Source organism: Salvelinus alpinus, chromosome 31, assembly GCF_045679555.1.
Source record: "Salvelinus alpinus chromosome 31, SLU_Salpinus.1, whole genome shotgun sequence".
Taxonomy (NCBI): domain Eukaryota; kingdom Metazoa; phylum Chordata; class Actinopteri; order Salmoniformes; family Salmonidae; genus Salvelinus; species Salvelinus alpinus.
In genome coordinates this window covers 41,187,522-41,208,337 of record NC_092116.1, presented here as the reverse complement: position 1 = coordinate 41,208,337, position 20,816 = coordinate 41,187,522, and the positions used below count along the sequence as shown (strand labels likewise).

Below are 20,816 nucleotides of genomic sequence, written 5' to 3'. Positions count from 1 at the left end.
AATCAAGAATTAGTTGTAATAAATTAAAAACTGGTAGACTAATAACTGACGTCAAAATTATTTTTAATTTCATATTTAAGCTATAAGTGAGGTGTTTTTGTTGTGTGTTTTGTTAACGTTCAAATGGCACAGTAAGATTTTCCATCAAGAAGACTGGCTTTCAGCTCTCTCAGTCTGGTTTCAGACGGTCGGGATCGGACCAGTAAAAACCGTCTAACCAATTACAAAGCGCTGTTGGAACGCCAATCGCAGTTGAGCCTCCCACTTCCGGACACCACGTAGGCAGCTAGCCAGACTTGACTCTGTAAGCAGAAGACAACACCCGCCATCTTGTCTGTCAGTCGAAGTTCCCACACTGCAGTGCGGTATTGTTGTTAGGGTTAAACATGGCGTCGGTGAGCTGTCCGTTACAGAGAACCTTCTCCCGCCCCGCCACCAACTCGCCCCAGCCCAACACCAGCCCGGTACTCTGTCGGGAGCGGTTATGGGTGTTGTCGGTGCAGCGTTACGGGAGAGACCGAGGCTTCAGTCTGTATTTCCCCCAGAACATCAGCTCCTCAGACAGCCTCTACGACGCTACTCTGACAGATGGGGACTGCAGGTGGGTGGGTGTGACTGGATAGTGTTGAGGGTAGACTAGCAGGGTAAACAACGGAGAGGTAGGCTGCTACAGTAGCGCAACGTTAGTGGATGGTGTAGATAACTAGTATTGTAGAGTAGCGCTGGTAAGGGACGGGTCGAAATGTAATAAACATTTTGTATTGTATATGTCTCTTTCCATTCATCTAATGACTGCTGCACAGTGTGGGCGCTGGAATTATATTTAGGATGAATGTACGCCGGTAGCCTACAGGAGATTTTTGAAGTAGGCTAATCAGATTAAAACAGTTTGACGGGTTGTGTTTATGCCACATATAAGGCAATACATTTTAAAAGTTAAATTACAAATATGTGACCGACTGGCTCGATTCGGTCTTATGTAGAAAAAATAATGAAATTGTGTTTGTTTTTTACTGTGTGTCTGACTGGACTAGGTTACTGTGTGTCTGACTGGACTAGGTTACTGTCTGTCTGACTGGACTAGGTTACTGTGTGTCTGACTGGACTAGGTTACTGTCTGTCTGACCGGACTAGGTTACTGTGTTTCTGACTGGACTAGGTTACTGTCTGTCTGACCGGACTAGGTTACTGTCTGTCTGACCGGACTAGGTTACTGTCTGTCTGACTGGACTAGGTTACTGTGTGTCTGACTGGACTAGGTTACTGTGTGTCTGACTGGACTAGGTTACTGTCTGTCTGACTGGACTAGGTTACTGTCTGTCTGACTGGACTAGGTTACTGTGTGTCTGACTGGACTAGGTTACTGTGTGTCTGACTGGACTAGGTTACTGTGTGTCTGACTGGACTAGGTTACTGTGTGTCTGACTGGACTAGGTTACTGTGTGTCTGACTGGACTAGGTTACTGTGTCCCTGACTGGACTAGGTTACTGTCTGTCTGACTGGACTAGGTTACTGTGTGTCTGACTGGACTAGGTTACTGTGTCCCTGACTGGACTAGGTTACTGTGTCCCTGACTGGACTAGGTTACTGTCTGTCTGACTGGACTAGGTTACTGTGTGTCTGACTGGACTAGGTTACTGTGTGTCTGTCTGACTGGACTAGGTTACTGTGTGTCTGACTGGACTAGGTTACTGTGTGTCTGACCGGACTAGGTTACTGTCTGTCTGACTGGACTAGGTTACTGTGTGTCTGACTGGACTAGGTTACTGTGTGTCTGACTGGACTAGGTTACTGTCTGTCTGACTGGACTAGGTTACTGTCTGTCTGACTGGACTAGGTTACTGTCTGTCTGACCGGACTAGGTTACTGTGTGTCTGACTGGACTAGGTTACTGTGTGTCTGACTGGACTAGGTTACTGTCTGTCTGACCGGACTAGGTTACTGTGTGTCTGACCGGACTAGGTTACTGTGTGTCTGACTGGACTAGGTTACTGTCTGTCTGACTGGACTAGGTTACTGTCTGTCTGACCGGACTAGGTTACTGTGTGTCTGACTGGACTAGGTTACTGTGTGTCTGACTGGACTAGGTTACTGTCTGTCTGACCGGACTAGGTTACTGTGTGTCTGACCGGACTAGGTTACTGTGTGTCTGACTGGACTAGGTTACTGTCTGTCTGACTGGACTAGGTTACTGTCTGTCTGACCGGACTAGGTTACTGTGTGTCTGACTGGACTAGGTTACTGTCTGTCTGACCGGACTAGGTTACTGTGTGTCTGACTGGACTAGGTTACTGTGTGTCTGACTGGACTAGGTTACTGTCTGTCTGACTGGACTAGGTTACTGTCTGTCTGACCGGACTAGGTTACTGTGTGTCTGACTGGACTAGGTTACTGTGTGTCTGACTGGACTAGGTTACTGTGTGTCTGACTGGACTAGGTTACTGTGTGTCTGACTGGACTAGGTTACTGTGTGTCTGACTGGACTAGGTTACTGTGTGTCTGACTGGACTAGGTTACTGTGTGTCTGACCGGACTAGGTTACTGTGTGTCTGACTGGACTAGGTTACTGTGTGTCTGACTGGACTAGGTTACTGTGTGTCTGACTGGACTAGGTTACTGTGTGTCTGACTGGACTAGGTTACTGTCTGTCTGACCGGACTAGGTTACTGTGTGTCTGACTGGACTAGGTTACTGTCTGTCTGACTGGACTAGGTTACTGTCTGTCTGACTGGACTAGGTTACTGTCTGTCTGACTGGACTAGGTTACTGTGTCCCTGACTGGACTAGGTTACTGTGTGTCTGACTGGACTAGGTTACTGTGTGTGTCTGACTGGACTAGGTTACTGTGTGTCTGACTGGACTAGGTTACTGTGTGTCTGACTGGACTAGGTTACTGTGTGTCTGACTGGACTAGGTTACTGTCTGTCTGACTGGACTAGGTTACTGTCTGTCTGACCGGACTAGGTTACTGTGTGTCTGACTGGACTAGGTTACTGTCTGTCTGACTGGACTAGGTTACTGTCTGTCTGACCGGACTAGGTTACTGTGTGTCTGACTGGACTAGGTTACTGTCTGTCTGACTGGACTAGGTTACTGTCTGTCTGACTGGACTAGGTTACTGTGTGTCTGACTGGACTAGGTTACTGTGTGTCTGACTGGACTAGGTTACTGTGTGTCTGACTGGACTAGGTTACTGTGTGTGTGTGTCTGACTGGACTAGGTTACTGTGTGTGTGTGTCTGACTGGACTAGGTTACTGTGTGTCTGTCTGACTGGACTAGGTTACTGTGTGTCTGACTGGACTAGGTTACTGTGTGTCTGACTGGACTAGGTTACTGTGTGTCTGTCTGACTGGACTAGGTTACTGTGTGTCTGTCTGACTGGACTAGGTTACTGTGTGTCTGTCTGACCGGACTAGGTTACAGAATGCCTACAATGGTCTGGACAGTGTTCAGTGTGTGTATTTTGTGGAATGGAGATGTGAATTCCAGAGAGATTAATATTCAACATGTAGCTTGCTAGCCTGGGTTCCAGTCTTTGTTTCTTAATAGAATTGGCAGGAAGGTTTGATGAAAAAACAGTTGTTATTGCAGTTAGCCCAGCCGGCTAGCTGCAGTTGTTATTGTAGTTAGCCCAGCTGGCTAGCTGCAGTTGTTATTGTAGTTAGCCCAGCTAGCTAGCTGCAGTTGTTATTGTAGTTAGCCCAGCTAGCTAGCTGCAGTTGTTATTGTAGTTAGCCCAGCTGGCTAGCTGCAGTTGTTATTGTAGTTAGCCCAGCTGGCTAGCTGCAGTTGTTATTGTAGTTAGCCCAGCTGGCTAGCTCAGTTGTTATTGTAGTTAGCCCAGCTGGCTAGCTGCAGTTGATATTGTAGTTAGCCCAGCTGGCTAGCTGCAGTTGTTATTGTAGTTAGCCCAGCTGGCTAGCTGCAGTTGTTATTGTAGTTAGCCCAGCTGGCTAGCTGCAGTTGTTATTGTAGTTAGCCCAGCTGGCTAGCTGCAGTTGTTATTGTAGTTAGCCCAGCTGGCTAGCTGCAGTTGTTATTGTAGTTAGCCCAGCTGGCTAGCTGCAGTTGTTATTGTAGTTAGCCCAGCTGGCTAGCTGCAGTTGTTATTGTAGTTAGCCCAGCTGGCTGCAGTTGTTATTGTAGTTAGCCCAGCTGGCTAGCTGCAGTTGTTATTGTAGTTAGCCCAGCTGGCTAGCTGCAGTTGTTATTGTAGTTAGCCCAGCTGGCTAGCTGTAGTTGTTATTGTAGTTAGCCCAGCTGGCTGCAGTTGTTATTGTAGTTAGCCCAGCTGGCTGCAGTTGTTATTGTAGTTAGCCCAGCTGGCTAGCTGCAGTTGTTATTGTAGTTAGCCCAGCTGGCTAGCTGCAGTTGTTATTGTAGTTAGCCCAGCTGGCTAGCTGCAGTTGTTATTGTAGTTAGCCCAGCTGGCTAGCTGCAGTTGTTATTGTAGTTAGCCCAGCTGGCTAGCTGCAGTTGTTATTGTAGTTAGCCCGGCTGGCTAGCTGCAGTTTTTATTGTAGTTAGCCCGGCTAGCTAGCTGCAGTTGTTATTGTAGTTAGCCCAGCTAGCTAGCTGCAGTTGTTATTGTAGTTAGCCCAGCTGGCTAGCTGCAGTTGTTATTGTAGTTAGCCCAGCTGGCTAGCTGCAGTTGTTATTGTAGTTAGCCCGGCTGGCTAGCTGCAGTTTTTATTGTAGTTAGCCCGGCTAGCTAGCTGCAGTTGTTATTGTAGTTAGCCCGGCTAGCTAGCTGCAGTTGTTATTGTAGTTAGCCCGGCTAGCTAGCTGCAGTTGTTATTGTAGTTAGCCCAGCTAGCTAGCTGCAGTTTTTATTGTAGTTAGCCCAGCTGGCTAGCTGCAGTTGTTATTGTAGTTAGCCCAGCTAGCTAGCTGCAGTTGTTATTGTAGTTAGCCCAGCTAGCTAGCTGCAGTTGTTATTGTAGTTAGCCCAGCTGGCTAGCTGCAGTTGTTATTGTAGTTAGCCCGGCTGGCTAGCTGCAGTTTTTATTGTAGTTAGCCCAGCTAGCTAGCTGCAGTTGTTATTGTAGTTAGCCCAGCTAGCTAGCTGCAGTTGTTATTGTAGTTAGCCCAGCTAGCTAGCTGCAGTTGTTATTGTAGTTAGCCCAGCTAGCTAGCTGCAGTTGTTATTGTAGTTAGCCCAGCTAGCTAGCTGCAGTTGTTATTGTAGTTAGCCCAGCTAGCTAGCTGCAGTTGTTATTGTAGTTAGCCCAGCTAGCTAGCTGCAGTTGTTATTGTAGTTAGCCCAGCTAGCTAGCTGCAGTTGTTATTGTAGTTAGCCCAGCTAGCTAGCTGCAGTTGTTATTGTAGTTAGCCCAGCTAGCTAGCTGCAGTTGTTATTGTAGTTAGCCCAGCTAGCTAGCTGCAGTTGTTATTGTAGTTAGCCCAGCTAGCTAGCTGCAGTTGTTATTGTAGTTAGCCCAGCCAGCTAGCTGCAGTTGTTATTGTAGTTAGCCCAGCCAGCTAGCTGCAGTTGTTATTGTAGTTAGCCCAGCCGGCTAGCTGCAGTTGTTATTGTAGTTAGCCCAGCCGGCTAGCTGCAGTTGTTATTGTAGTTAGCCCAGCTGGCTAGCTGCAGTTGTTATTGTAGTTAGCCCAGCTAGCTAGCTGCAGTTGTTATTGTAGTTAGCCCAGCTAGCTTGCTGCATTTTTTATTGTAGTTAGCCCAGCTGGCTAGCTGCAGTTGTTATTGTAGTTAGCCCAGCTAGCTAGCTGCAGTTGTTATTGTAGTTAGCCCAGCTAGCTAGCTGCAGTTGTTATTGTAGTTAGCCCAGCTGGCTAGCTGCAGTTGTTATTGTAGTTAGCCCAGCTGGCTAGCTGCAGTTGTTATTGTAGTTAGCCCGGCTGGCTAGCTGCAGTTTTTATTGTAGTTAGCCCAGCTAGCTAGCTGCAGTTGTTATTGTAGTTAGCCCAGCTGGCTAGCTGCAGTTGTTATTGTAGTTAGCCCAGCTGGCTAGCTGCAGTTGTTATTGTAGTTAGCCCAGCTGGCTAGCTGCAGTTGTTATTGTAGTTAGCCCAGCTGGCTAGCTGCAGTTGTTATTGTAGTTAGCCCGGCTGGCTAGCTGCAGTTGTTATTGTAGTTAGCCCGGCTGGCTAGCTGCAGTTGTTATTGTAGTTAGCCCGGCTAGCTAGCTGCAGTTGTTATTGTAGTTAGCCCGGCTAGCTAGCTGCAGTTGTTATTGTAGTTAGCCCGGCTGGCTAGCTGCAGTTGTTATTGTAGTTAGCCCGGCTGGCTAGCTGCAGTTGTTATTGTAGTTAGCCCAGCTGGCTAGCTGCAGTTGTTATTGTAGTTAGCCCGGCTGGCTAGCTGCAGTTGTTATTGTAGTTAGCCCGGCTAGCTAGCTGCAGTTGTTATTGTAGTTAGCCCGGCTAGCTAGCTGCAGTTGTTATTGTAGTTAGCCCAGCTAGCTAGCTGCAGTTGTTATTGTAGTTAGCCCAGCTGGCTAGCTGCAGTTGTTATTGTAGTTAGCCCGGCTGGCTAGCTGCAGTTGTTATTGTAGTTAGCCCAGCTGGCTAGCTGCAGTTGTTATTGTAGTTAGCCCAGCTGGCTAGCTGCAGTTTTTATTGTAGTTAGCCCGGCTAGCTAGCTGCAGTTGTTATTGTAGTTAGCCCGGCTAGCTAGCTGCAGTTGTTATTGTAGTTAGCCCGGCTAGCTAGCTGCAGTTGTTATTGTAGTTAGCCCAGCTAGCTAGCTGCAGTTGTTATTGTAGTTAGCCCAGCTAGCTAGCTGCAGTTGTTATTGTAGTTAGCCCAGCTAGCTAGCTGCAGTTGTTATTGTAGTTAGCCCAGCTAGCTAGCTGCAGTTGTTATTGTAGTTAGCCCAGCTAGCTAGCTGCAGTTGTTATTGTAGTTAGCCCAGCTAGCTAGCTGCAGTTGTTATTGTAGTTAGCCCAGCTAGCTAGCTGCAGTTGTTATTGTAGTTAGCCCAGCTAGCTAGCTGCAGTTGTTATTGTAGTTAGCCCAGCTGGCTAGCTGCAGTTGTTATTGTAGTTAGCCCAGCTAGCTAGCTTATTAAATTCTCCGGCACTGTATACTGTGTTCCTCCTCACCCTGTCTCTCCGTCTTCAGGCTGCGTGTGACCCTTGACCCCAGCCTCAACCGTCTGGTGGAGAGGAACGTGTTCCGGTGTGGCGCTGAGCTACGACATGTTACCTTTTCACCCGGGGAGTCTGTAGGGGAGGAGGAGGAGTGGGGAGGAGGGAGGACTTACAGGCTGGTGAGTGTGGAGGTGGCTGGGGATGGGGATGGAGGAGGGGAAGGCGGGATGGAGGGGCTGACTCCCGGGGTGGAGCTGGAGAGACTGCCATGGTACGGAGCCCAACCAGACCCAGAGAGAGACCCAGGATCCCATCCAGCAGACCCAGCCCTAATCCCAGGCCCAGTCCACCTAGAGAGGGCCCAGGCCCCCAGCTTGCTGCCCCTCAGGGCCAGGAGGAGCTGCTATCTGCCCCTCTGGAACAACCAGGACTACAGTGGACCAGCCTGGAGGGAGACCCCCAACTCAGAGGACTCAGAGAACTCAGAGGACTCGGACCCGGATGTAGAGGGTGCGTAGTAGTTTTAGGACAGAGCAGGAGTGTGTTCTCTCTCCAGGTGTGTGTGTGTTGTCTCTCTCCAGGTGTGTATTGTCTCTCTCCAGGTGTGTATTGTCTCTCTCCAGGTGTGTATTGTCTCTCTCCAGGTGTGTATTGTCTCTCTCCAGGTGTGTGTTGTCTCTCTCCAGGTGTGTGTGTGTTGTCTCTCTCCAGGTGTGTGTGTGTTGTCTCTCTCCAGGTGTGTATTGTCTCTCTCCAGGTGTGTGTGTATTGTCTCTCTCCAGGTGTGTGTTGTCTCTCTCCAGGTGTGTGTTGTCTCTCTCCAGGTGTGTATTGTCTCTCTCCAGGTGTGTGTTGTCTCTCTCCAGGTGTGTATTGTCTCTCTCCAGGTGTGTGTTGTCTCTCTCCAGGTGTGTGTTGTCTCTCTCCAGGTGTGTGTTGTCTCTCTCCAGGTGTGTGTTGTCTCTCTCCAGGTGTGTGTTGTCTCTCTCCAGGTGTGTGTTGTCTCTCTCCAGGTGTGTATTGTCTCTCTCCAGGTGTGTGTTGTCTCTCTCCAGGTGTGTGTTGTCTCTCTCCAGGTGTGTGTTGTCTCTCTCCAGGTGTGTGTTGTCTCTCTCCAGGTGTGTGTTGTCTCTCTCCAGGTGTGTATTGTCTCTCTCCAGGTGTGTGTTGTCTCTCTCCAGGTGTGTGTTGTCTCTCTCCAGGTGTGTGTTGTCTCTCTCCAGGTGTGTGTTGTCTCTCTCCAGGTGTGTATTGTCTCTCTCCAGGTGTGTGTTGTCTCTCTCCAGGTGTGTGTTGTCTCTCTCCAGGTGTGTGTTGTCTCTCTCCAGGTGTGTGTTGTCTCTCTCCAGGTGTGTGTTGTCTCTCTCCAGGTGTGTATTGTCTCTCTCCAGGTGTGTGTTGTCTCTCTCCAGGTGTGTGTTGTCTCTCTCCAGGTGTGTGTTGTCTCTCTCCAGGTGTGTGTTGTCTCTCTCCAGGTGTGTGTTGTCTCTCTCCAGGTGTGTGTTGTCTCTCTCCAGGTGTGTGTTGTCTCTCTCCAGGTGTGTATTGTCTCTCTCCAGGTGTGTGTTGTCTCTCTCCAGGTGTGTGTTGTCTCTCTCCAGGTGTGTGTGTATTGTCTCTCTCCAGGTGTGTGTTGTCTCTCTCCAGGTGTGTGTGTATTGTCTCTCTCCAGGTGTGTGTTGTCTCTCTCCAGGTGTGTGTTGTCTCTCTCCAGGTGTGTGTGTATTGTCTCTCTCCAGGTGTGTGTGTGTTGTCTCTCTCCAGGTGTGTGTGTGTTGTCTCTCTCCAGGTGTGTGTGTGTTGTCTCTCTCCAGGTGTGTGTGTGTTGTCTCTCTCCAGGTGTGTGTGTGTTGTCTCTCTCCAGGTGTGTGTGTGTTGTCTCTCTCCAGGTGTGTGTGTGTTGTCTCTCTCCAGGTGTGTATTGTCTCTCTCCAGGTGTGTGTGTGTTGTCTCTCTCCAGGTGTGTGTGTGTTGTCTCTCTCCAGGTGTGTGTGTGTTGTCTCTCTCCAGGTGTGTGTTGTCTCTCTCCAGGTGTGTGTTGTCTCTCTCCAGGTGTGTATTGTCTCTCTCCAGGTGTGTGTGTGTTGTCTCTCTCCAGGTGTGTGTTGTCTCTCTCCAGGTGTGTATTGTCTCTCTCCAGGTGTGTGTGTGTTGTGTCTCTCCAGGTGTGTGTGTGTTGTCTCTCTCCAGGTGTGTGTGTGTTGTCTCTCTCCAGGTGTGTGTGTGTTGTCTCCAGGTGTGTGTTGTCTCTCTCCAGGTGTGTGTGTGTGTTGTCTCTCTCCAGGTGTGTGTGTGTTGTCTCTCCAGGTGTGTGTGTGTGTTGTCTCTCTCCATATTAGAGGTCGACCGATTATGATTTTTCAATGCCGATACCGATACCTATTATTGGAGGACAAAAAAAACCGATACCGATTAATCGGTCGATTTATTTAAAATATATATATATATATTTTTATATATATATATATATATATATATATATATATATATATATATATATATATATATATATATATATATATCATACACACACACACATTTTTGTAATAATGACAATTGCAACAATACTGAATGAACAATGAACACTTTTATTTTAACTTAATATAATACATAAATACACACACGCACACACAGCTCTGAAGGACAATGATACTGAAGAGTCTGCTTAGGAGACAAATACTCTCAACTGTTTGAATAAAAATAGAGTTTCAGTTACCTGTGATGAATGTTGAAAACAAAAACTTTAATTTCTATATGCAGGAAATCCTATTTTAATAATGGGCATGGTAAGAATTGACAACCAAAGTGCGAGTCATAATTCCCATGACACCTTTTAGCAAAATCTGAAAAGCGGTTCCTTCATTTATTCCATAGGATATTTTTAGATTCACTTAAAATAAGGTCTGTGTTTCGTGTAGGCTTACATCACCGTGCCAATTTTATAACTGTGTAGATATCCATAGGACAAGGTAACTCTGATCAATATTGGCTACATATAAGCGAAGATTATTTTTTTTGTAGAGTGGATTTATGAAAATATGTTGACAAACGTTACCTTATCCTAGTGAGATTTACACGGGTATCAAAACGTCGAGGCGGTTTAAGCCTGCACGAAACACAGACCTTATTTGAAGTAGATCAAGACATTCTCCATGGAAGACATGAACGGTAAAATAACGAAGGAACCCCTTTCAAGTTCAGCCGCAAGTTATTACAGGAATTATAACGCGTCGACTATTTCTCTCTAAACCATATACCTTTGACTAATCCGGAAACTATCACCTCGAAAACAAAACGTTTATTCCGTTCCGTATTTTATCTAACAGGTGGCATCCATGAGTCTAAATATTCCTGTTACATTGCACAACCTTCAATGTTATGTCATAATTACGTAAAATTCTGGCAAATTAGTTCGCAAAGAGCCAGGCGGCCCAAACTGTTGCATATACCCTGACTCTGCGTGCAATGAACGCAAGAGAAATGACACAATTTCACCTGGTTAATATTGCCTGCTAACCTGGATTTCTTTTAGCTAAATATGCAGGTTTAAAAATATATACTTGTGTATTGATTTTAAGAAAGGCATTGATGTTTTTGGTTAAGTACACATTGGAGCAATGACAGTCATTGATTGATTGTTTTTTATAAGATAAGTTTAATGCTAGCAAGTAACTTACCTTACCAACTTACCTGCATTCGCCAACAGGCAGGGTCCTCGTGGAGTGCAATGTATTCAATGCAAGATTGGATCCCCCGAGCTGACAAGGTTAAAAATCTGTCCTAGGCTCCATCATTGAAAATAAGAATGTGTTCTTAACTGACTTGCCTATTTAAATAAAGAATAAATAAAGGTGTAAAAAAAAATAAAATAAAAAAAATAATAATAATCGGCAAATCGGCGCCCAAAAATACCGATTTCCGATTGTTATGAAAACTTGAAATCGGCCCCGATTAATCGGCCATTCCGATGTGTATGTGTTGTCTCTCTCCAGGTGCTCGGGCTACAGTGACGCTAGCTGAACTGCAGGAGGACTTCCTGTCCCGTAAGGGCGGTGCCACAGTGAGGAGGGGTGTGGCCAGGGGTGTGCTGGTGGTGCGAGTTCTAAACAAGTCCAGAGTGATGTATTATGGGAAATCAGACAGCAATTGTGAATGCCCTTATAAGGTTAGTACACACACCATACAGGCATATATACACATACATACACATATACAGAACCAGTCAAAAGTTCGGACACACCTACTCATTCAAGGGTTTTTCTTTATATGTACTATTTTCTACATTGTAGAATAATAGTGAAGACATCAACACTATGAAATAACACATATGGAATCATGTAGTATCCAAAACAGTGTTCAACAAATCAAAATATATTTTATATTTGAGATTCTTCAAAGTAGCCACCTTTTTCCTTGATGACAGCTTTGCACACTCTTGGCATTCTCTCAACCAACTTCATGAGGTAGTCACCTGGAATGCCTTTCAATAAACAGGTGTGCCTTCTTAAAAGTTAATTTGTGGAATTTCTTTCCTTCTTCATATTTTTGAGCCAATCAGTTGTGTTGTGACAAGGTAGGGGTGGTATACAGAAGATAGCCCTATTTGGTAAAAGACCAAGTCCATATTACGGCAAGAACAGCTCAAATAAGCAAAGAGAAACGACAGTCCATCATTACTTTAAGACATAAAGGTCAGTCAAAGCGCTATGATGAAACTGGCTCTCATGATGACCACCACAGGAAAGGAAGACCCAGAGTTACCTCTGCTGCAGAGGATAAGTTCATTAGAGTTACCAGCCTCAGAAATTGCAGCCCAAATAAATGCTCCAGAGTTCAAGTAACGGACACATCTCAACATCAACTGATCAGAGGAGAATGTGTGAGTCAGGTCTTCATGGTCGATTTGCTGCAAAGAAACCACTACTAAAGGACACCAATAAGAAGAAGAGACTTGCTTGGGCCAAGAAACATGAGCAATGGACATTAGACCGGCGGAAATCTGTCCTTTGGTCTGAGGAGTCCAAATTTGTGATTTTTGGTTCCAGCCGCCGTGTCTTTGTGAGACACAGAGTAGGTGAACGGATGATCTCTGCATGTGTGGTTCCCAGCGTGAAGCATGGAGGAGGAGGTGTGAATGTGTGGGGGTGCTTTGCTGGTGACACTGTCTGTGATTTATTCAAGGCACACTTTACCAGCATGGCTACCACAGCATTCTGCGGTGAAACACCATCCCATCTGGTTTGGCCTTAGTGGGACTATCATTTGTTTTTCAACAGGACAATGACCCAACACACCTACAGGCTGTGTAAGGGCTATTTGACCAAGAAGGAGAGTGATGGAGTGCTGGCCTCTACAATCACCCAACCTTAAATAAATTGACTTAATAAATGTATCACTAGTCAATTTAAATAACGCCACTAAAATAATGTTTACAAACCCCACATTACTCATCTCATATGTATATTCTGTACTCTATACCATCTACTGCATCTTGCCTATGCCGTTTGGCCATCGCTCATCCATATATCTATATGTACATATTCTTATTCATTCCTTTACACTTGTGTGTATAAGGTCGTTTTTGTGAAATTGTTAGATTACTTGTTAGATATTACTGCATAGTCGGAACTAGAAGCACAAGCATTTCTCTACATTCGCAATAACATCTGCTAACCATGTGTATGTGACCAATAACATTGGATTTGATTTGACCTCAACCCAATTAGATGGTTTGGAATGAGTCGGACCGCAGAGGGAAGAAAAAGCAGCCAAGAAGTGCTCAGCATATGTGGGAATTCTTTCAAGTCTGTTGGAAAAGCATTCCAGGTGAAACTGGTTGAGAGAATGCCAAGTGTGCAAAGCTGTCATCATGGCAAAGGGTGGCTACTTTGAAGAATCTCAAATATAAAATACATTTGTTTAACACTTTTTTGGTTACTACATGATTCCATATGTGTTATTTCATAGTTTTGATGTCTTCACTATTATTCTACAATGTAGAAAATAGTAAAAATAAAGAAAAACCCTTGAATGAGTAGCTGTGTAATCTTTTGACTGGTACTGTATATTTAATAGTGCAGTTAGTTCCTAGGCCGTCATTGTAAATAAGAATTTGTTCTTAACTGACTTGACTGACTTGTCTAGTTAAATAATGGTAAAATAAATTAAAATGTGTAAAAACACACTGACTGAATATTCTCTCTCTGTCTGCTTTTCTCCCCTCCTCTTCCTCTCTTTCCTCAGGCGGTGTTGGAGGTGTGTGACGTGTCGGGGTGTGTGTGTGTGTGTGTGCTGTGGAACAGTGTGTGTGTGTCGTGGTATGGCAGACTGAGACCAGGTCAGGTATTGAGAACGAGAGGCTTCAGAGTCAAGGAGAGCTACGACAAGAGAGACCACCAACATATAGGTAACACTAGAGACCACCAACATATAGGTAACACTAGAGACCACCAACACTAGAGACCACCGACATATAGGAAACACTAGAGACCACCGACATATAGGAAACACTAGAGACCACCGACATATAGGAAACACTAGAGACCACCGACATATAGGAAACACTAGAGACCACCGACATATAGGAAACACTAGAGACCACCGACATATAGGAAACACTAGAGACCACCGACATATAGGAAACACTAGAGACCACCAACATATAGGAAACACTAGAGACCACCAACACTAGAGACCACCGACATATAGGAAACACTAGAGACCACCGACATATAGGTAACACTAGAGACCACCAACACTAGAGACCACCGACATATAGGAAACACTAGAGACCACCAACATATAGGAAACACTAGAGACCACCGACATATAGGAAACACTAGAGACCACCGACATATAGGAAACACTAGAGACCACCGACATATAGGAAACACTAGAGACCACCGACATATAGGAAACACTAGAGACCACCGACATATAGGAAACGCTAGAGACCACCGACATATAGGAAACACTAGAGACCACCGACATATAGGAAACGCTAGAGACCACCGACATATAGGTAACACTAGAGACCACCGACAAATAGGTAACACTAGAGACCACCGTCATATAGGTAACACTAGAGACCACCGACACTAGAGACCACCGACATATAGGTAACACTAGAGACCACCGACAAATAGGTAACACTAGAGACCACCGACATATAGGTAACACTAGAGACCACCGACATATAGGTAACACTAGAGACCACCGTCATATAGGTAACACTAGAGACCACCAACACTAGAGACCACCGACATATAGGTAACACTAGAGACCACCGTCATATAGGTAACACTAGAGACCACCGACATATAGGTAACACTAGAGACCACCAACACTAGAGACCACCGACATATAGGAAACACTAGAGACCACCGACATATAGGTAACACTAGAGACCACCGTCATATAGGTAACACTAGAGACCACCGACATATAGGTAACACTAGAGACCACCGACATATAGGTAACACTAGAGACCACCAACACTAGAGACCACCGACATATAGGAAACACTAGAGACCACCAACATATAGGTAACACTAGAGACCACCGACATATAGGTAACACTAGAGACCACCAACACTAGAGACCACCGACATATAGGTAACTCTAGAGACCACCGGCATATAGGTAACACTAGAGACCACCGACATATAGGTAACACTGGAGACCACCGACATATAGGAAACACTAGAGACCACCGACATATAGGAAACACTAGAGACCACCGACATATAGGTAACACTAGAGACCACCGACATATAGGTAACACTAGAGACCACCGACATATAGGTAACTCTAGAGACCACCGACATATAGGTAACACTAGAGACCACCGACATATAGGAAACACTAGAGACCACCGACACTAGAGACCACCGACAAATAGGTAACACTAGAGACCACCGACATATAGGTAACACTAGAGACCACCGACATATAGGAAACACTAGAGACCACCGACACTAGAGACCACCGACATATAGGTAACACTAGAGACCACCGACATATAGGTAACACTAGAGACCACCGACATATAGGTAACACTAGAGACCACCGACATATAGGTAACTCTAGAGACCACCGACATATAGGTAACACTAGAGACCACCGACATATAGGAAACACTAGAGACCACCGACACTAGAGACCACCGACATATAGGTAACTCTAGAGACCACCGACATATAGGTAACACTAGAGACCACCGACATATAGGTAACACTAGAGACCACCGACATATAGGTAACACTAGAGACCACCGACATATAGGTAACACTAGAGACCACCAACACTAGAGACCACCAGCATATAGGTAACACTAGAGACCACCGACATATAGGTAACACCAGAGACCACCGACATATAGGTAACACTAGAGACCACCAACACTAGAGACCACCAGCATATAGGTAACACTAGAGACCACCGACATATAGGTAACACTAGAGACCACCGACATATAGGTAACACTAGAGACCACCGACATATAGGTAACACTAGAGACCACCGACATATAGGTAACACTAGAGACCACTGACATATAGGTAACTCTAGAGACCACCGACATATAGGTAACACTAGAGACCACCGACATATAGGAAACACTAGAGACCACCGACACTAGAGACCACCGACATATAGGTAACTCTAGAGACCACCGACATATAGGTAACACTAGAGACCACCGACATATAGGTAACACTAGAGACCACCGACATATAGGTAACACTAGAGACCACCGACATATAGGTAACACTAGAGACCACCAACACTAGAGACCACCAGCATATAGGTAACACTAGAGACCACCGACATATAGGTAACACTAGAGACCACCAACACTAGAGACCACCGACATATAGGTAACGCTAGAGACCACCAACATATAGGTAACACTAGAGACCACCAGCATATAGGTAACACTAGAGACCACCAACACTAGAGACCACCGACATATAGGTAACGCTAGAGACCACCAACATATAGGTAACACTAGAGACCACCAGCATATAGGTAACACTAGAGACCACCGACATATAGGTAACACTAGAGACCACCGACATATAGGTAACACTAGAGACCACCGTCATATAGGTAACACTAGAGACCACCAACACTAGAGACCACCGACATATAGGTAACGCTAGAGACCACCAACATATAGGTAACACTAGAGACCACCAGCATATAGGTAACACTAGAGACCACCAACACTAGAGACCACCGACATATAGGTAACGCTAGAGACCACCAACATATAGGTAACACTAGAGACCACCAGCATATAGGTAACACTAGAGACCACCGACATATAGGTAACACTAGAGACCACCGACATATAGGTAACACTAGAGACCACCGTCATATAGGTAACACTAGAGACCACCAACACTAGAGACCACCGACATATAGGTAACGCTAGAGACCACCAACATATAGGTAACACTAGAGACCACCAGCATATAGGTAACACTAGAGACCACCGACATATAGGTAACACTAGAGACCACCGACATATAGGAAACACTAGAGACCACCGACATATAGGAAACACTAGAGACCACCGACATATAGGAAACACTAGAGACCACCGACATATAGGAAACACTAGAGACCACCGACATATAGGTAACACTAGAGACCACCGACACTAGAGACCACCGACATATAGGTAACACTAGAGACCACCGACATATAGGTAACACTAGAGACCACCGACATATAGGTAACACTATAGACCACCGACATATAGGAAACACTAGAGACCACCGACATATAGGTAACACTAGAGACCACCGACACTAGAGACCACCGACATATAGGAAACACTAGAGACCACCGACATATAGGAAACACTAGAGACTACCGACACTAGAGACCACCGACATATAGAAAACACTAGAGACCACCGACATATAGGTAACACTAGAGACCACCGACACTAGAGACCACCGACAAATAGGTAACACTAGAGACCACCGACATATAGGTAACACTAGAGACCACCGACATATAGGAAACACTATAGACCACCGACATATAGGTAACACTAGAGACCACCGACATATAGGTAACACTAGAGACCACCGACACTAGAGACCACCGACATATAGGTAACACTAGAGACCACCGACATATAGGAAACACTAGAGACCACCGACATATAGGAAACACTAGAGACTACCGACACTAGAGACCACCGACATATAGGTAACACTAGAGACCACCGACATATAGGAAACACTAGAGACCACCGACATATAGGAAACACTAGAGACCACCGACATATAGGTAACACTAGAGACCACCGACATATAGGAAACACTAGAGACCACCGACATATAGGAAACACTATAGACCACCGACATATAGGTAACACTAGAGACCACCGACATATAGGTAACACTAGAGACCACCGACATATAGGTAACACTAGAGACCACCGACATATAGGTAACTCTAGAGACCACCGACATATAGGTAACACTAGAGACCACCGACATATAGGAAACACTAGAGACCACCGACACTAGAGACCACCGACATATAGGTAACTCTAGAGACCACCGACATATAGGTAACACTAGAGACCACCGACATATAGGTAACACTAGAGACCACCGACATATAGGTAACACTAGAGACCACCGACATATAGGTAACACTAGAGACCACCAACACTAGAGACCACCAGCATATAGGTAACACTAGAGACCACCGACATATAGGTAACACTAGAGACCACCAACACTAGAGACCACCGACATATAGGTAACGCTAGAGACCACCAACATATAGGTAACACTAGAGACCACCAGCATATAGGTAACACTAGAGACCACCAACACTAGAGACCACCGACATATAGGTAACGCTAGAGACCACCAACATATAGGTAACACTAGAGACCACCAGCATATAGGTAACACTAGAGACCACCGACATATAGGTAACACTAGAGACCACCGACATATAGGTAACACTAGAGACCACCGTCATATAGGTAACACTAGAGACCACCAACACTAGAGACCACCGACATATAGGTAACGCTAGAGACCACCAACATATAGGTAACACTAGAGACCACCAGCATATAGGTAACACTAGAGACCACCGACATATAGGTAACACTAGAGACCACCGACATATAGGAAACACTAGAGACCACCGACATATAGGAAACACTAGAGACCACCGACATATAGGAAACACTAGAGACCACCGACATATAGGAAACACTAGAGACCACCGACATATAGGTAACACTAGAGACCACCGACACTAGAGACCACCGACATATAGGTAACACTAGAGACCACCGACATATAGGTAACACTAGAGACCACCGACATATAGGTAACACTATAGACCACCGACATATAGGAAACACTAGAGACCACCGACATATAGGTAACACTAGAGACCACAGACACTAGAGACCACCGACATATAGGAAACACTAGAGACCACCGACATATAGGAAACACTAGAGACTACCGACACTAGAGACCACCGACATATAGGAAACACTAGAGACCACCGACATATAGGTAACACTAGAGACCACCGACACTAGAGACCACCGACAAATAGGTAACACTAGAGACCACCGACATATAGGTAACACTAGAGACCACCGACATATAGGAAACACTATAGACCACCGACATATAGGTAACACTAGAGACCACCGACATATAGGTAACACTAGAGACCACCGACACTAGAGACCACCGACATATAGGTAACACTAGAGACCACCGACATATAGGAAACACTAGAGACCACCGACATATAGGAAACACTAGAGACTACCGACACTAGAGACCACCGACATATAGGTAACACTAGAGACCACCGACATATAGGAAACACTAGAGACCACCGACATATAGGTAACACTAGAGACCACCGACATATAGGAAACACTAGAGACCACCGACATATAGGAAACACTATAGACCACCGACATATAGGTAACACTAGAGACCACCGACATATAGGTAACACTAGAGACCACCGACATATAGGAAACACTAGAGACCACCGACATATAGGAAACACTAGAGACTACCGACACTAGAGACCACCGACATATAGGTAACACTAGAGACCACCGACATATAGGAAACACTATAGACCACCGACATATAGGTAACACTAGAGACCACCGACATATAGGTAACACTAGAGACCACCGACATATAGGTAACACTAGAGACCACCGACATATAGGAAACACTAGAGACCACCGACATATAGGTAACACTAGAGACCACCGACATATAGGAAACACTAGAGACCACCGACATATAGGTAACACTAGAGACCACCGACATATAGGTAACACTAGAGACCACCGACATATAGGTAACTCTAGAGACCACCGGCATATAGGAAACACTAGAGACCACCGACATATAGGAAACACTATAGACCACCGACATATAGGTAACGCTAGAGACCACCGACATATAGGTAACGCTAGAGACCACCGACATATAGGTAACGCTAGAGACCACCGACATATAGGTAACACTAGAGACCACCGACATATAGGTAAGACTAGAGACCACCGACATATAGGTAACACTAGAGACCACCGACATATAGGTAACACTAGAGACCACCGACATATAGGAAACACTAGAGACCACCGACATATAGGTAACACTAGAGACCACCGACATATAGGTAACACTAGAGACCACCGACATATAGGAAACACTAGAGACCACCGGCACTAGAGACCACCGACATATAGGTAACACTAGAGACCACCGACATATAGGTAACACTAGAGACCACCGACACTAGAGACCACCAACATATAGGTAACACTAGAGACCACCGACATATAGGTAACACTAGAGACCACCGACATATAGGTAACACTAGAGACCACCGACATATAGGTAACACTAGAGACCACCGACATATAGGTAACACTAGAGACCACCAACACTAGAGACCACCAACATATAGGTAACACTAGAGACCACCGACATATAGGTAAGACTAGAGACCACCGACATATAGGTAACACTAGAGACAACCGACATATAGGTAACACTAGAGACCACCAACATATAGGAAACACTAGAGACCACCTACATATAGGTAACACTAGAGACCACCGACATATAGGTAACACTAGAGACCACCGACATATAGGAAACACTAGAGACCACCGACATATAGGTAACACTAGAGACCACCAACATATAGGTAACACTAGAGACCACCGACATATAGGTAACACTAGAGACCACCGACATATAGGTAACACTAGAGACCACCGACATATAGGTAAGACTAGAGACCACCGACACTAGAGACCACCGACATATAGGTAACACTAGAGACCACCGACATATAGGTAACACTAGAGACCACCGACATATAGGTAACACTAGAGACCACCAACACTAGAGACCACCGACATATAGGTAACGCTAGAGACCACCGACACTAGAGACCACCGACATATAGGTAACACTAGAGACCACCGACATATAGGTAACACTAGAGACCACCGACATATAGGTAACACTAGAGACCACCGACATATAGGTAACACTAGAGACCACCAACACTAGAGACCACCGACATATAGGTAACACTAGAGACCACCGACATATAGGTAACACTAGAGACCACCGACATATAGGTAACACTAGAGACCACCGACATATAGGTAACACTAGAGACCACCGACATATAGGTAACACTAGAGACCACC

At 45.5% G+C, this 20,816-nt stretch overlaps 1 protein-coding gene across 1 annotated transcript in view; it reads left to right on the top strand.

Moving 5' to 3' along the window:
• The first annotated feature begins 319 nt into the window (after positions 1–319).
• LOC139561746 (RPA-related protein RADX) overlaps positions 320–20,816 on the top strand; it is a 50,016-nt gene continuing 29,519 nt past the window's right edge. The window contains exons 1-4 of the mRNA XM_071379017.1: positions 320–601; positions 7,089–7,567; positions 11,050–11,222; positions 13,301–13,463. Of these exons, the coding sequence (XP_071235118.1) occupies positions 387–601; positions 7,089–7,567; positions 11,050–11,222; positions 13,301–13,463 (1,030 nt within the window). The 5' untranslated portion in view covers positions 320–386. The remainder of the gene's footprint in view (positions 602–7,088; positions 7,568–11,049; positions 11,223–13,300; positions 13,464–20,816) is intronic.